This window comes from Mobula hypostoma, chromosome 9, assembly GCF_963921235.1.
Source record: "Mobula hypostoma chromosome 9, sMobHyp1.1, whole genome shotgun sequence".
Taxonomy (NCBI): domain Eukaryota; kingdom Metazoa; phylum Chordata; class Chondrichthyes; order Myliobatiformes; family Myliobatidae; genus Mobula; species Mobula hypostoma.
The window spans coordinates 83426848-83441687 of record NC_086105.1 but is presented as its reverse complement, the minus strand read 5'-3'; the positions used below and the strand labels follow the sequence as shown (position 1 = coordinate 83441687).

The 14840-nt window shown below is 42.7% G+C and overlaps 1 protein-coding gene across 1 annotated transcript in view; it reads left to right on the top strand.

The window, feature by feature from the left end:
• Nucleotides 1–14840, top strand: part of LOC134352259 (transient receptor potential cation channel subfamily A member 1-like) — a 130342-nt gene that overhangs the window by 27715 nt on the left and 87787 nt on the right. Inside the window, exon 8 of the mRNA XM_063059549.1 lies at nt 1542–1603. Coding sequence (XP_062915619.1) covers nt 1542–1603 — 62 coding nt within the window. The remainder of the gene's footprint in view (nt 1–1541; nt 1604–14840) is intronic.

The following is a 14840-nucleotide window of genomic DNA, read 5'->3' as shown; positions in this document are numbered from 1 at the left end:
GGCACAGCCAAGGAGGGCCAAAAGGCCTGTTTCTGTGCTGTAGTTTCTATGGTTTCTATGGTTTCTAAGGAAAATAATCTGCGGCATTGCTATTTAATGAGCACATATGGCGTTTGCAAGCAGAATTATAATTAATTATACATCCTGCGGAGGGCAGTGATATGCCTAGATGTGTCTAAATTGCCGGAAATAGAAGAAGAAGAAGAAGAACCAATAGATGGATCATTTAAATCCATTTGGTTAACTAACACTGTACATGGAAGAAAATCTGCTATCCTTACTGTTTGTTCAACCTGTACAGTGGTCATGTGGTAAAGTTACTAGGCTGGTAGGCAGAGTTCTGGACCACAGATCCAGTGACAAGAATTCAAATCCCACCATGGCATTGAAGTCAAATGCATAAGATGTGAAATACCAAGGAAAAGCTACACGTGGTAATGGTACCAATAAAGCCACTGGATTATTATAAAAACCCACTTGCTTCACTGAAGTTATTGAAGCAAGTCAATCTGCTGACTTTACTCAGCAGGACAGGCCTCACCTCTTAGAAGATAAACTAAGTATAGGACCTGAACTGTTAATTCTGTAGCTTGACCTACTGAATATTTCCAGCATTTTTCAAGTATGTTAGCTGAAAGGATCAACTTTATATGTCATATACACATTTGATGTGGTGTTGGTCAGGGTGTGACATGCAACAAAAACAACTGTTATACAGAATAGAGAATTATATAAAGTTAGAGGTTAAAGTACAGATAGAGAATAAAACGTGCATAAATACCTGCACGTATTTACAATGTAAAGAGTGTTATAGAAAGTGGTTTAAAGTACTGACAGTGCAAGAGACTGAGATAATCCTTAGAAGGGGGTGGGAAAGCTATCTAGAATGGTTGATCAGATTAAATGCCTGGGTGAAGAAACTTTTAAGATTTTAGACATAGCAACCTCTGCAGTTTGCTTTTGACTTTCAAACTGATGCACCTACTTGGTCTGGTCTATGTATAATGCCTGACCCATCAATGAGCCTCACTCTTACCTACTTCCTCAGCTCAGGGGTAAGTAGGAATGGGCAATAAATGGTGGCATTTCTAGAGATATCCCTATCGTTGTCCCCAATAGGGTGGCCCAGCCAGTCACTGTCTTGAAGGGACAATGTAAGCTTGTTTATTATGTAGAGATACAGCACAGTAACAGGCCCTTCCAGCCCAACGAGGCCACATCATCCCATTACACCCACATGAAAAATTAACCTATTAATCCGTACTTCTTTGGAATGTGGGAGGAAACTGAAGCACCTGGAGGAAACCCACATGGTCACAGAAGAACATACAAACTCCTTACAGACATTGGCAGGAATTGAACCTGGATCACTGGCACTGTAAAATGTGATGTTAACCACTATGTTACCATACCGGCCCAAGCTGGACAATGAGCACTGCTCTTGCCAGAACATAAGACTTTAGACTTGGATTTAGAGCACTACAGCACAGAAAAAGGCCTTTCAGCTCATCTCCTTCATGTCGTACTCTCATTCTGCCTAGTCCCATTGACCCTGCAGAAAGTAAAAAGGATGGAAGGTCCACAGAACTGGATCCTTCATTTGGTATGTGCTGAAATGGGCCATGAAGATTAGGAAGCTTTATGGTATGGTATTCAATCCTTGGTAGGTACAGAATTAGGGAAACCTTTATTGCCTTGCATTTCCAGAAATATGAAAGGACATTGATTTAGGGTTCCTGCTTCTGATAGCTTCCACAGCCTACTTTAGAATTATAACTATGAGAGCAGAGACCTGTTCACTTACGGTTCCCAAGCTAGAACAACTTACTCACTGTGACAAGCAAAGCCCTAATGTCAACAAAGTAAGCTTTTTGCCGCAGAACTGGAGGGGATCTAACTCTGAGGCATCATTAACAGGAGGAAAGGGAGAGATCAAACCCTCAAGAAACAAAATAACTTGGAACATGGTGATCATAATGTGTCCTGAGGAAAAATAGCAGTTTAGAAGTTAATTAGCATTAAAATATATCAACCCAGAGAATGAAAGAGAAATGTATTTTGTAGATAACTCATAGATTTGAAAGCTCTTGGAGGTATCTCAGTGTGAGGGCCATCTGATAAAGTTTGCTTTAATGCTTTGGATTATTATTCTCGGAGTGGCTGGCTGGCTGGCTGCCAGCAGAACATGTCCATCTCAAGGCCTTTATAAAGTTTATATATATATTGAGAATGGAATAGGCCCCATAGTCCCTTCTATCCCTTCGAGTCACACTGCTCACAATCCCCCCAATTTAATCCTACCCTAATCATGGGATAATTTACAATTATCAATTAACCTACCAACCAGTACACCTTTGGACCTTGGGAAGAAACTGGAGCACCCAGAGGAAACCCACGTGATCACAGGGAGAACATACAGCCTCCTTACAAGCTATGGCAGGAATTGAAACAGGGTCGCCTATACTGTAAAACGTTGTGCTAACCACTATGCTAGTCAGTTTCTGTCAGTGCTGACCCTTATCAAGGAACCACACTGGGGTGGCACAGAAGCATTATGCTATTACAGTACCAGCAACCTGGGCTCAAATCCCGCTGCTATCTGTAAGGAGTTTTAAGTTCTCCCTGTAACTGAGTGGGTTTCCTCCAGGTGTTCCAGTTTCCCCCCACATTCCAAAGACCTTCCACTTAATAGGTTAATTGGTCACAGGGCTGTAGCTGGGTGGTGCTGGCTCACTGGGCCGGAAGGGCCTGTTACTGTGTTGTATTTTTAAATAACATAAATAAAAAATAATATAAAAAATGGGCTTGGAGAAGACTGAAGAAGATAAATCTATAAACAGCAACCTCTGAACTGGGCAATTCCAAGAGCTACAGTTGAAGTCAGAAGTTTGCATACACCTTAGCCAATACATTTAAACTCAGTTTTTCATAATTCCTGACATTTAATCCTAAAAAACATTCCCTGTCTTAGATCAGTTAGGATCACTGCTTTATTTTAAGAATGTGAAATGTCAGAATAATAGTAGAGAGAATGATTATTTCAGCTTTTATTTCTTTCATCACTTTCCCAGTGGGTCAGAAGTTTATATACACTTTGTTAGTATTTGGTAGCATTGCCTTTAAATTGTTTAACTTGGGTCAGATGTTTTGGGTCAAACGCCTTCCACGAGCTTCTCACAGTAAGTTACTGGAATTTTGTTCCATTCCTCCAGACAGAACTGGTGTAACTGAGTCAGGTTTGTAGGCCTCCCTGCTCGCACACGCTTTTTCAGTTCTGCCCACAAATTTTCTATTGGATTTAGATCAGGGCTTTGTGATGGCCACTCCAATACATTGACTTGGTTGCCCTTAAGCAATTTTGCCACAACTTTGGAGGTATGCTTGGAGTCATTGTCCATTTGGAAGAGCCGTTTGCAACCGAGCTTAAACTTCCTGGCTGATGTCTTGAGATGTTGCTTCAATATATCCACATAATTTTCCTTCCTCATGATGCCATCTATTTTGTGAAGTGCACCAGTCCCTCCTGCAGCAAAGCACCCCCACAACATGATGCTGCCACCCCCACGCTTCACGGTTGGGATGGTCTTCTACAGTTCAATATTTGTTTCATCAGACCAGAGGACATTTCTCCAAAAAGTAAGGTCTTTGTCCCCATGTGCACTTGCAAACTGCAGTCTGGCTTTTTTATGGCGGTTTTGGAGCAGTGGCCTTCCTTGCTGAGCAGCCTTTCAGGTTATGTCGATATAGGACTCGTTTTACTGTGGATATAGATACTTTTCTCCCTGTTTCCTCCAGCATCTGTACAAGGTCCTTTGCTGTTGTTCTAGGATTGATTTGCACTTTTCGCGCCAAAGTACATTCATCTCTAGGAGACAAAATGCATCTCCTTCCTGAGCGGTATGATGGCTGCGTGGTCCCATGGTATTTAATCTTGCGTACTATTGTTTGTACAGATGAACGTGGTACGTTCAGGCATTTGGAAATTGCTCCTAAGGATGAACCAGACTTGACATCATTTTTGACCTCAATCCGATAGAAAATTTGTGGGGAGAACTGAAAAAGCGTGTGCGAGCAAGGAGGCCTACAAACCTGACTCAGTTACACCAGTTCTGTCTGGAGGAATGGAACAGAATTCCAGCAACTTACTGTGAGAAGCTTGTGGAAGGCTATCCAAAACATCTGACCCAAGTTAAACAATCTAAAGGCAATGCTATCAAATACTAACAAAGTGTATGTAAACTTCTGACCCACTGGGAAAGTGATGAAAGAAACAAAAGCTGAAATAAATCATTCTCTCTACTATTATTCTGACATTTCACATTTTTAAAATAAAGTAGTGATCCTAACTAACCTAAAATGGAGTATGTTTTCTAGGATTAAATCTCAGGAATTGTGAAAAACTGAGTTTAAATGTATTTGGCTGAGGTGTATTTAAATTTCTGATTTCAACTGTACCTGGATAGAATGACAGAGCAGACTTGATGGGCTGAATGGCCCCATTCTCTCCTATGTCTGTGGTCTTATGGTCTAATAACTTGTATACAGTACTGTTTTATTACTGGCCATGATGGTCAATTCTATGTTTTACATGTTTTGAAATGTCACTAAATGAATCTGTAAGACCCCACTTTCTGATATCATTATTTAATACAGAGTGACTTTTAACCTGATTGACATTTGGAAGTCATGGCATAGGAGACCACACAGAATAATGAAGAGAAGTGATCCGTTTACAATTTGTACATTTCATGACTATTGACTGAAATCTTTATGCAGCAATTTGTTGCAGACTTGAAGAACGAGAGCCACCTACCTCTTTTTTTTAAAGATTACTTTTTTTTGGTACGCATTGAATTATTGAAACAAACAGCGAAATGCAGTGTTTGCATCAGTGACCAGCAAAGTCTGAGGATTTGCTGAGGACAGCCTGCAAATGTCACCATGCTTCTGGCAGCAACATAGCATGGCCACAACTTTCAAATGCTAACACGTACATCTTTGGAACATGGGAGGACACCGGAGCACCCAGAGGGATCCACACTGTAACAGGGAGAATGTACGAACTTCTTACAGACAGTGATGGGAATTGAACCCCGATCACTGATGCCATAAAATGTTATGCTAACCGTTACTCACTGTCACCCCTAAATGTGCTGCATTTTCTTTTACAGTATCAGGAAAGTCATTAATGCTGTGATTTCTTTTTTCAAAATCTTATCTACAGAGACTGGTAACAGCCATGCCAAGTCTTTAGTAAGTATTGCCTTGTTGTTGATAAGAACATTATGTTGGAGTTTTCAGAAGAACCTCTTCTTACAGAATGAACCAAGCACAGATCAACTGTTAAATTCAAGGAGTCTCACTTAATAATAAATCACCAATTCATACCCAGAATCCAATATCGTCACTGAGCCCAATCCTTTTGATCTTTTTGTTTTTGCTTTTACTTAGGTTATTGATGAACGCCTTGATGTTCTATTACACAATTAAGTTGATAGTTGCCTGCATGTAGTTCTTTAAGAGGTCAGGTGTGGACTGTTTCTTTCAAAGTAGAGTAAACAATAGATGGTAAACAGAATAATGAGTCCCAGAAAGCTGGTGTGAATTAATGCAGTGGAATAATTGAAATGTTTACTACACTCTTCAAGCATCAATACTTATTTATCCACATTAAATTGACTTCTCCTTAAAAATACTTTCTTTTACAGTATTGATCTCAGTGCTTTGCTGTACTGTTATGACAGTCAAACATCGTAATAGACAGAGTTGTGGCAGGAAATCTTTCTGAGTTTACAAGAACTAATAAAGCACTAAAGACACAACAGAGCAGCTTAAGCCCCCAGTGCAATCTAAGCTAGAAGCACAGGAGACTTTGCAGATGTGAGTAATCTTGAGCAACACACACAAAATGTGGAGGGAAATAAACAGTCAATGATTCAGACTGAGACCATACATTAGGACTGGAAGGAAAATGGGGTTGTGGCTTCTGCCCGCCCTTCCTGTCCCGATGAAGGATCGCTGCCACAAACTTCAATTGTTTATTACCCTCCATAGATGCTGCCTGACCTCCAGCATTTTGTGTGTGTTGCACAAAATTAAACTTCTTCTCCCTGCACTTTATTCATATCCCCCAATTCCCTGTGTGTTAATTTGCCTATCAAACGACCTCCTAAACATGACTATCAGATTTGCTTCCAGCACTAGGCCTATCGTTTGCACTGCAAAGTTTTAATAACAGCATAAATTGACTTTTTGTTGTTAGTTTGTTATTCTGTAAGAAACAGAAACTTTTGTGCACTACAAACAGGCTTTGGTATTAGAGTTCAGTTTTATAATTTATTATGGTTAGAATGGAACCTGTCACCTCAGGAAGTGGTTATAATCATGATGGTTAGACTGTTTCAAAACAAAATTAGAATTGCAGATGAGAGAAATTGGGAACTGAAAACTGAACATATACTGAAACCTGAGGTAGATGGTAGGAGTGGAATATAAACAGCAGTATAGTGTAAGCTCAGGCACAAATAGAAGCCAATCCCTTTGCACCTTACGTATGCAAATTGGCACAATTTGTAAAGTTACTTCTTTACTTTTCCAGCAATACTGGTTCAATCCTGACAACAGGCACTGTTTGCACATTCTCCATGAGGTTACGTGGGTTTCATTAGATGTTTTAGCTTCCTCCCACATCTTGAAGGACTGCAGGCGTGTGTGCTAATTGGCCAATGTAGGCTGCCCCTGCTCTATGGCTGATTGATAAAGGCTGATTTATACTTTTGCGTAGCCCTACGCCATAGCGAGCATGCGTAGTTGTGTCTGCGTCGCTCTGCAATTCACCGCCAAAATGCCAGTTGGCGGTGGAGTTTCTATGCCACTGTGTTGAGTTTCTTCGTGAGAGACATGGACGAGGAAATGCATTTCAAATATTTTCGGATGTCGGCAGGTAGATTTGACGATTTGGTTCATTATCTCCAACCACTTATTTCGCATCAGTGTACAGACATGGCAGAGAAAAGCAACTGGAAATGCGTAGGAGGAAATGAGGTGCTACCAAGTGGGTCAATCACAGTTGTTGCGGTCTGCGTCGCTGTGACGTGTGGGTTACCTTTTTGGGGAGGTGCACGTCACCCTACGGCGTAGGGTATGTGTTACCTACGGCGTACATTTGACGCAGAAGTATAAATTGGGCTTTAGAATGAAAGTGTAGGACTAGTGAAAGTGGCCAGTTAATAACCATGTGGACTGCGTGGGCAGAAAATCCTGTTTCTTTGTTCTGTGTCTCAATGAGTGCTCCAGTTTCCAGTGACAGGTCAAATACATGTTCGTTTTAGATTAATTGGCAAAATTGCCTAAAGTGCAAAGTTAATGGGAACATGGGAAAAGTATGTTACTGAGTGGGTCAAAGTAGGAGAATGGGATATTTCTGTAAATTAGCAGACTTTCCATGGACCAAATGGAAATTAGAAATATGATGAGACCAATCATGAGCACTGGGTTAACAGCACATACAGTTCCATTACTTCATAGAAGTACTGTTATTGGTCCCCTTGCTTTACAGTCAGTTAGAGCCTTGGTATGCAGCTTGAGACTGCACATATTTAGCCTTTCAGGGAAATTAAAACTGCTTTGTATTGGATCTCAGTTCAGCAAAAGCTATTTCACAAATGTTGCTCCTCTGCGCCACCTAGTCGCTGATTTAGTGCAGCATCTCATGGTAACATGAAATCAATGAACTACAAGATCTTTCTAGAAGCAGATAAAAACAGATGTGAATTGTGATTTACACTCAGGCAATTAATGTTGGAAATGTTACTGACACAACACAGTAAACTAACAATAATGTAAGCTCTGTCAGGAATTTGCACTTTGTTAGAATCTCTGCCTACCATTATTAACACTCCGGTTAATATGTTCAGTTTTTCCCTCTGCCATTTTATTGCATTCACCAGACTTCTTAAAAAAGATTATTGACTGCTTAACATTGTCCAGACAATTTGAGCATTATTACATAAATCATTAAAATTATGAAGGAAAATCAGCACGTCAGGGGTTAATTTTTTTCCCTCTGAAGTATCTAGTTTCCTTTTTCATGCAAAACACTCTGTTAACTTCAACTGTTCTACAAAGCCATTTGCATCCATCCAGAGCTCTCATATGAAAATTTACCAGGGTCTTACATAGAACATAGAACACAGATCATAGAATAGTACAGCACATTACAGGCCCATCGGCCCACAATGTTGTGCCGAACCTCAAACCCTGCATCCCATATAACCCCCACCTTAAATTTCTCCATATACCTGTCAAGAAGTCTCTTAAACTTCACTAGTGTATCTGCCTCCACCACTGACTCAGGCAGTGCATTCCATGCACCAACCACTCTCTGAGTAAAAAAACATTTTTCTAATAACCCCCTTGAACTTCCCACTCCTTACCTTAAAGCCATGTCCTCTTGTATTGAGCAGTGGTGGCCTGGTGAAGAGGCGCTGGCTATCCACTCTATCTATTCCTCTTAATATCTTGTACACTTCAATCATGTCTCCTCTCATCCTCCTTCTCTCCAAAGAGTAAAGCCCTAGATCCCTTAATCTCTGATCATACTCCATACTCCCTAAACCAGGCAACTTCCTGGTAAATCTGCTCTGTACCCTTTCCAATGCTTCCACATCCTTCCTATAGTGAGGTGACCAGAACTGGACACAGTACTCCAAGTGTGGCCTAACCAGAGTTTTATAGAGCTGCATCATTGCATCGCGACTCTTAAACTCTATCCCTTGACTTATGAAAGCTAACACCCCATAAGCTTTCTTAACTACCCTAGCCACCTGTGAGGCAACTTTCAGGGATCTGTGGACATGTACCCCGAAATCCCTCTGCTCCTCCACACTACCAAGTGTCCTGCCATTTACTTTGTACTCTGCCTTGGAGTTTGTCCTTCCAAAGTGTACCACCTCACACTTCTCCAGGTTGAACTCCATCTGTTACTTCTCAGCCCACTTCTGCATCTTATCAATGTCTCTCTGCAATCTTCAACAATCCCCTACACTATCTACAACACCACCAACCTTTGTGTCATCTTGTCAACCCACCCTTCTACCCCCACATCCAGGTCGTTAATAAAAATCACAAAAAGTAGAGGTCTCAGAACAGATCCTTGTGGGACACCACTAGTCACAACCCTCCAATCTGAATGTACTCCCTCCACCACGACCCTCTGCCTTCTGCAGGCAAGCCAATTCTGAATCCACCTGGCCAAACTTCCCTGGATCCCATGCCTTCTGACTTTCTGAATAAGCCTACCATGTGGAACCTTGTCAAATGCCTTTCTAAAATCCATGTAGATCACATCCACTGAACTACCCTCGTCTATATGCCTGGTCACCTCCTCAAAGATCGCTATCAGGCTTGTTAGACGCAATCTGCCCTTCACAAAGCCATGCTGACTGTCCCTGATCAGACCTTGATTCTCTAAATGCCCATAAATCATATGTCTAAGAATCTTTTCCAACAGCTTTCCCACCACAGATGTAAGGCTCACTGGTCTATAATTACCCGGACTATCCCTACTATCTTTTTTGAACAGGGGGAACAACATTCGCCTCCCTCCAATCCTCCGGTACCATTCCTGTGGACAATGAGGACATAAAGATCCTCGCCAGAGGCTCAGCAATCTCTTCCCTCGCCTCGTGGAGCAGTCTGGGGAATATGCCGTCAGGCCCCATGGACTTATCCGTCCTAATATATGTTAACAACTCCAATACCTCCTCTCCCTTAATATCAACATGCTCCAGAACATCAACCTCACTCACATTGTCCTCACCATCATCAAGTTCCCTCTCATTGGTGAATACCGAAGAGAAGTATTCATTGAGGACCTCGCTCACTTCCACAGCCTCCAGACACATCTTCCCACCTTTATCTCTAATCGGTCCTACCTTCACTCCTGTCATACCTCTGTTCTTCACATAATTGAAGAATGTCTTGGGGCTTTCCTTTACCCTATTCACCAAGGCCTTCTCATGCCCCCTTCTTGCTCTTCTCAGCCCCTTCTTAAGCTCCTTTCTTGCTTCCCTATATTCCTCAATAGACCCATTTGATCCTTGCTTCATGAACCTCATGTATGCTGCCTTCTTCCACCTGACTAGATTTTCCATCTCACTTGTCACCCACGGTTCCTTCACCCTACCATTCTTTATTTTCCTCACGGGACAAATTTATCCCTAACATCCTGCAAGAGATCTCTGAACATCGACCACATGTCCATAGTACATTTCCTGGCAAAAACATCATCCCAATTCATACCCGCAAGTTCTAGCCTTATAACCTCATAATTTGCCCTTCCCCAATTAAAAATTTTCCTGTGCTCTCTGATGCTATCCTTTTCCATGATAATGTTAAAGGCCAGGGAGCAGTGGTCACTCTCCCCCAGATGCTCACCCACTGAAAGATCTGTGACCTGACCCAGATCGTTACCGAGTACTAGATCAAGTACAGCATTCCCCCTAGTCGGCCTGTCAACATACTGTGACAGGAATCTGTCCTGGACACACTTAACAAACTCTTCCCCATCTAAACCCTTGGAACTAATCAGGTGCCAATCAATATTAGGGAAGTTTAAGTCACCCATGGTAACAACCCTGTTATTTTTGCACCTTTCCAAAATCTGCCTCCCAATCTGCTCCTTGGTATCTCTGCTGCTACCAGAGAGCCTATAGAATACCCCCAATAGAGTAACTGCTCCCTTCCTGTTCCTGACTTCCACCCATACTGACTCAAAAGAGGATCCTGCTACATTACCCACTCTTTCTGTAGCTGTAATAGTATCCCTGACCAGTAATGCCACCCCTCCTCCCCTTCCCCCCCCCATCCCTTTTAATGCACTGAAATCCAGGAATATTGAGAATCCATTCCTGCCCTGGTGCCAGCCAAGTCTCTGTAATGGCCACTACATCACAATTCCATGTATATATCAAAGCTCTCAGTTCATCACCTTTGTTCCTGATGCTTCTTGCATTGAGGTACACACACTTCCGCCCTTCTACCTTACTACCTTTACACCGTTTATTCTGCTTCTCTTTCCTCAAAGCCTCTCTATATGTTAGATCTGGCTTTACTCCATGCACTTCTTTCACTGCTCTATCGCTCTGGGTCCCGTCCCCCTTGCAAATTAGTTTAAACCCTCCTGAACCATGCTATAAAACCTTCCTGCAAGGATATTGCTCCCCCTCGAGTTCAGGTGCAACCCATCCAATCGGTACAGGTCCCACCTTCCCCAGAAGAGATCCCAATGATCCAAAAATCTAAAACCCTGTTCCCTGCGCCAACTCCTCAGCCACACATTCAACTGCCATCTTCTCCAATTCTCATCATCACTGTCACATAGCACTGGCAGCAATCCTGAGAATGCCACCCTTGAGGTCCTGTTCTTCAGCCTTCTGCCTAGTTCCCGTAACTCACACTCCAGGACCTCATCCCTCTTCCTGCCTAGGTCGTTGGTACCAAAATGTATCACGACTTCTGGTTGCTTTCCCTCTCGTACCAGGATGTCGTGCACCCGGTCAGAGACATCCCGGACCCTGGCACCCGGGAGGCAACAAACCATGCGGGTGTCCTTCTCACATCCACAAAATCTCTTGTCTGCTCCCCTGACTATAGAGTCTCCAATGACGACAGCTCTCCTCTTCTCCGTCCCATCCTTCTGCACCACAGAGTCAGCTCTGTGCCGGAGGCCCTGCCACCGTGGCTCACACCTGGTCGGTCATCCCCACCAACAGTACCCAGGACAGTAAACTTATTATTCAGGGGAATGGCTACAGGGATGCTCTGCACTACCTGTCTGCTCACCTTCGCTCCCCCCCCCGACTGTCACCCAATGACCTGCTTCCGGCAGCCTAGTTGTGACTACCTCCCTGTAGCTCTCATCTATGACTGCCTCATTCTCCCTTATGAGTCGAAGGTCATCCAGCTCCTGCTCCAGATTCCTTACACGGTCTTCCAGATTGCCAGCCGCATGCACTTCTGTCAGATGTGACTCTGCGGGAGAGGGGCGTTCCCCCAAGACTGCCACATCTCACATGAGAGGCACATCACCGTCTCAAGAGGCATTGTAAAGACTAACTGTGAGCAAGTTTGTCCTCCACCTCTTCTCGTCGAAACCTCTCAAGTCAAAGCCTCAAAGCTCCACTCCTTCACTGGCCGCTTTCACTGGCTACACTTCTGAAAATTTATTTTCTGATTGGTTTCCCTACATTCCTTTTTTCCTACATCATGGATTTGTGTGCATACAAACATAAGTATTTCTCCTCTGAAATCTCCTCTCTTTCTTGGCTCCATATCTACACTCACAAGCACTTCCACCTTTTACATTACCTTAAGATAATTACTGAGACATTTACCTCACAACTTATCCTCATTGTTGTCCTCCGTTGAGACTTCCCTTCTTTATTCGTGTCTAAATGTGGTAGAACCAAAATGTGACAAGTCATAGCCAATTTGCTTTGAGGCAGCTCAAAACCTCAACAAAGGCAACCGAGAAATAGGATCCTGAAGAAGGGTCTTGGCCCAAAATGTTGACTGTTCGTTTCCACGGATGCTGCCCGACCTGCTGAGTTCCTCTAACGTGTTGTGCGTGTTGCTTTGACCCCAGCATCTGCAGATTATTTTGTGTTTGAGAAATAGGATCAGTTTGGTATAATGAAGAAACGGCAAGGGAAGGGATGCCAATGGTCTGCAGAGTCCTCAAGCAGCCACGAAAGTGCCAGGCAGTTTTGTTGATAAAGAAGTTAGCGATGCATAGAACAAGAGTCATACAATAATGATGGCAGATTTTCATTTACCTATTGAGAGTGTATAGAGAGTATAAACAATTAATTTATAATATGTAAGAAATACTTTTCTAGATGAGAATTCGAAGATTCAAAGTACATTTATTATCAAATAATGTATAAATTATACACTTTGAGATTTGTCTACGTACAGACAGCCATAAGCAAAAAACTTGAAGAACCCGATTAAAAAAAAAGAAAGACCAAAACCACTGTGCCGAGAAAGAGAAAGAAAATACCACAATCATGCCAACAATAGAAGCAAGCAAACCAGATTGAGTCCTTAGACCTGTTCCCCAAAGCAGGCAGAGTAGGCCCAAGCCTCGGTCTCAGTAGCACAGCAGCTGGAGCAGTTCATCACCAAGAGATGAATGAACACTGCGGGAGAGCGTACGAAATCAACCCGACCCTCGCCTCCAGTCCCAATACTCAGACTTTTCAGTCTATTTGAACCGGTATTTAAATTGTCCAAGCACCGGGTAGTGCCTTGCTCTAGGACCTGGACGCTGGTATAGCAATACACTTGGGCAGTCCAGGCTATCGAGATAAATGAGTCATTGTAGTTAGTGCAGAAGGTTTTAGAGGACAATTATCAAAGGAGAAAATAATTTATAAAGAAATTAAAATTCGTTCAGTTCAATCAGAAACCAGGACCTAAAATTTGAATTCTATGGGTAAGTGAGATGAAGTGGCCAAAATTAATTTAGATTAAATACAAAATAATCTGCAGATGCTGGGGTCAAAGCAACACTCACAATACACTGGAGGAACTCAGCAGGTTGGGAAGCATCCGTGGAAAAGATCGGTCGACGTTTTGGGCCTGATCCCTTCGTCAGGACTGTAGAGGGAAGGGGCAGAGGCCCTATAAAGAAGGTGGAGGGAGGGTGGGAAGGAGAAGGCTGGTAGGTTCCAGGTGAAAAACCAGTAAGGGAAAAGATAAAGGGGTGGGGGAGGGGAAGCAGGGAGGTGATAGGCAGGAAAGGTGAAGAAGGAATAGGGGAAAACACAATGGGTAGTGGAAGGAGGTGGAACCGTGAGGGAGATGATAGGCAGCTGGGTGAGGGGGCAGAGTGACATAGGGATAGGGGAAGGGAGGGGGAGGGAATTACCAGAAGCTGGAGAATTCTATGTTCATACCAAGGGGCTGGAGACTACCTAGACGGTATATGAGGAATTACCTCTAAAGCTATGACAGTGTACGAAAGTAAGTACATAGTTTACAACACACATCAAAGTTGCTGGTGAACGCAGCAGGCCAGGCAGCATCTCTAAGAAGAGGTACAGTCAACGGTTCAGGCCGAGACCCTTCATCAGGCCGAGACCCTTGGAATTGTCTCAGAGGATTGTGGAGATACAGTCACTGAATTTACTTAAAACAAAAATCGATGCTGTTATGTATCAAAGGTTGTGAGGAAAGTGCGGGGACTGGTGCTGAGGTGGACTTTGAGTTCCAGAGGGAGTACAGAGAACCGGATGGCCAACTCAAGCTTCTATTTGTGATCTTCAATGGTCTCAGTTCTTGATCCTGCACTTCATAATGGACACAAGTTTATTCACATTGTTCCATGGATTTGAAAGAAAAATTTCCAACATTTACACAACAGTTGGTTTTGTGTGCTGGTAATTTTTTATTGCTGCTTACCACACAAACTTAGTGTATGTAGCACCAAAATGACTGTCAAATCTGTCCTGGTGAAGAGTCTTGGCCTGAAACATTGATTGATTATTCATTTCCATGGATGCTGCCTGACCTGCTGAGTTCCTCTAGCATTTTCTATGTGTTGCTCTGGATATACAGCTTCTGCAGAATCTCTTCTCTCAAATCTTGATACAAACTTTATCTGTAATTGTGGCAGAGCAGAGTTAATGCTCAATTTCAATGTTTTGTTAATGATTTTTGTAAAGAATGCATCAAATCAAAACTGCTGTTTCATTTGGGTCTACTTCAAATTTTCTTCTACATTTGTATTGCAAAATTAGGCCAATTGCCTTCAAGAATTTACTGTATTGCATATT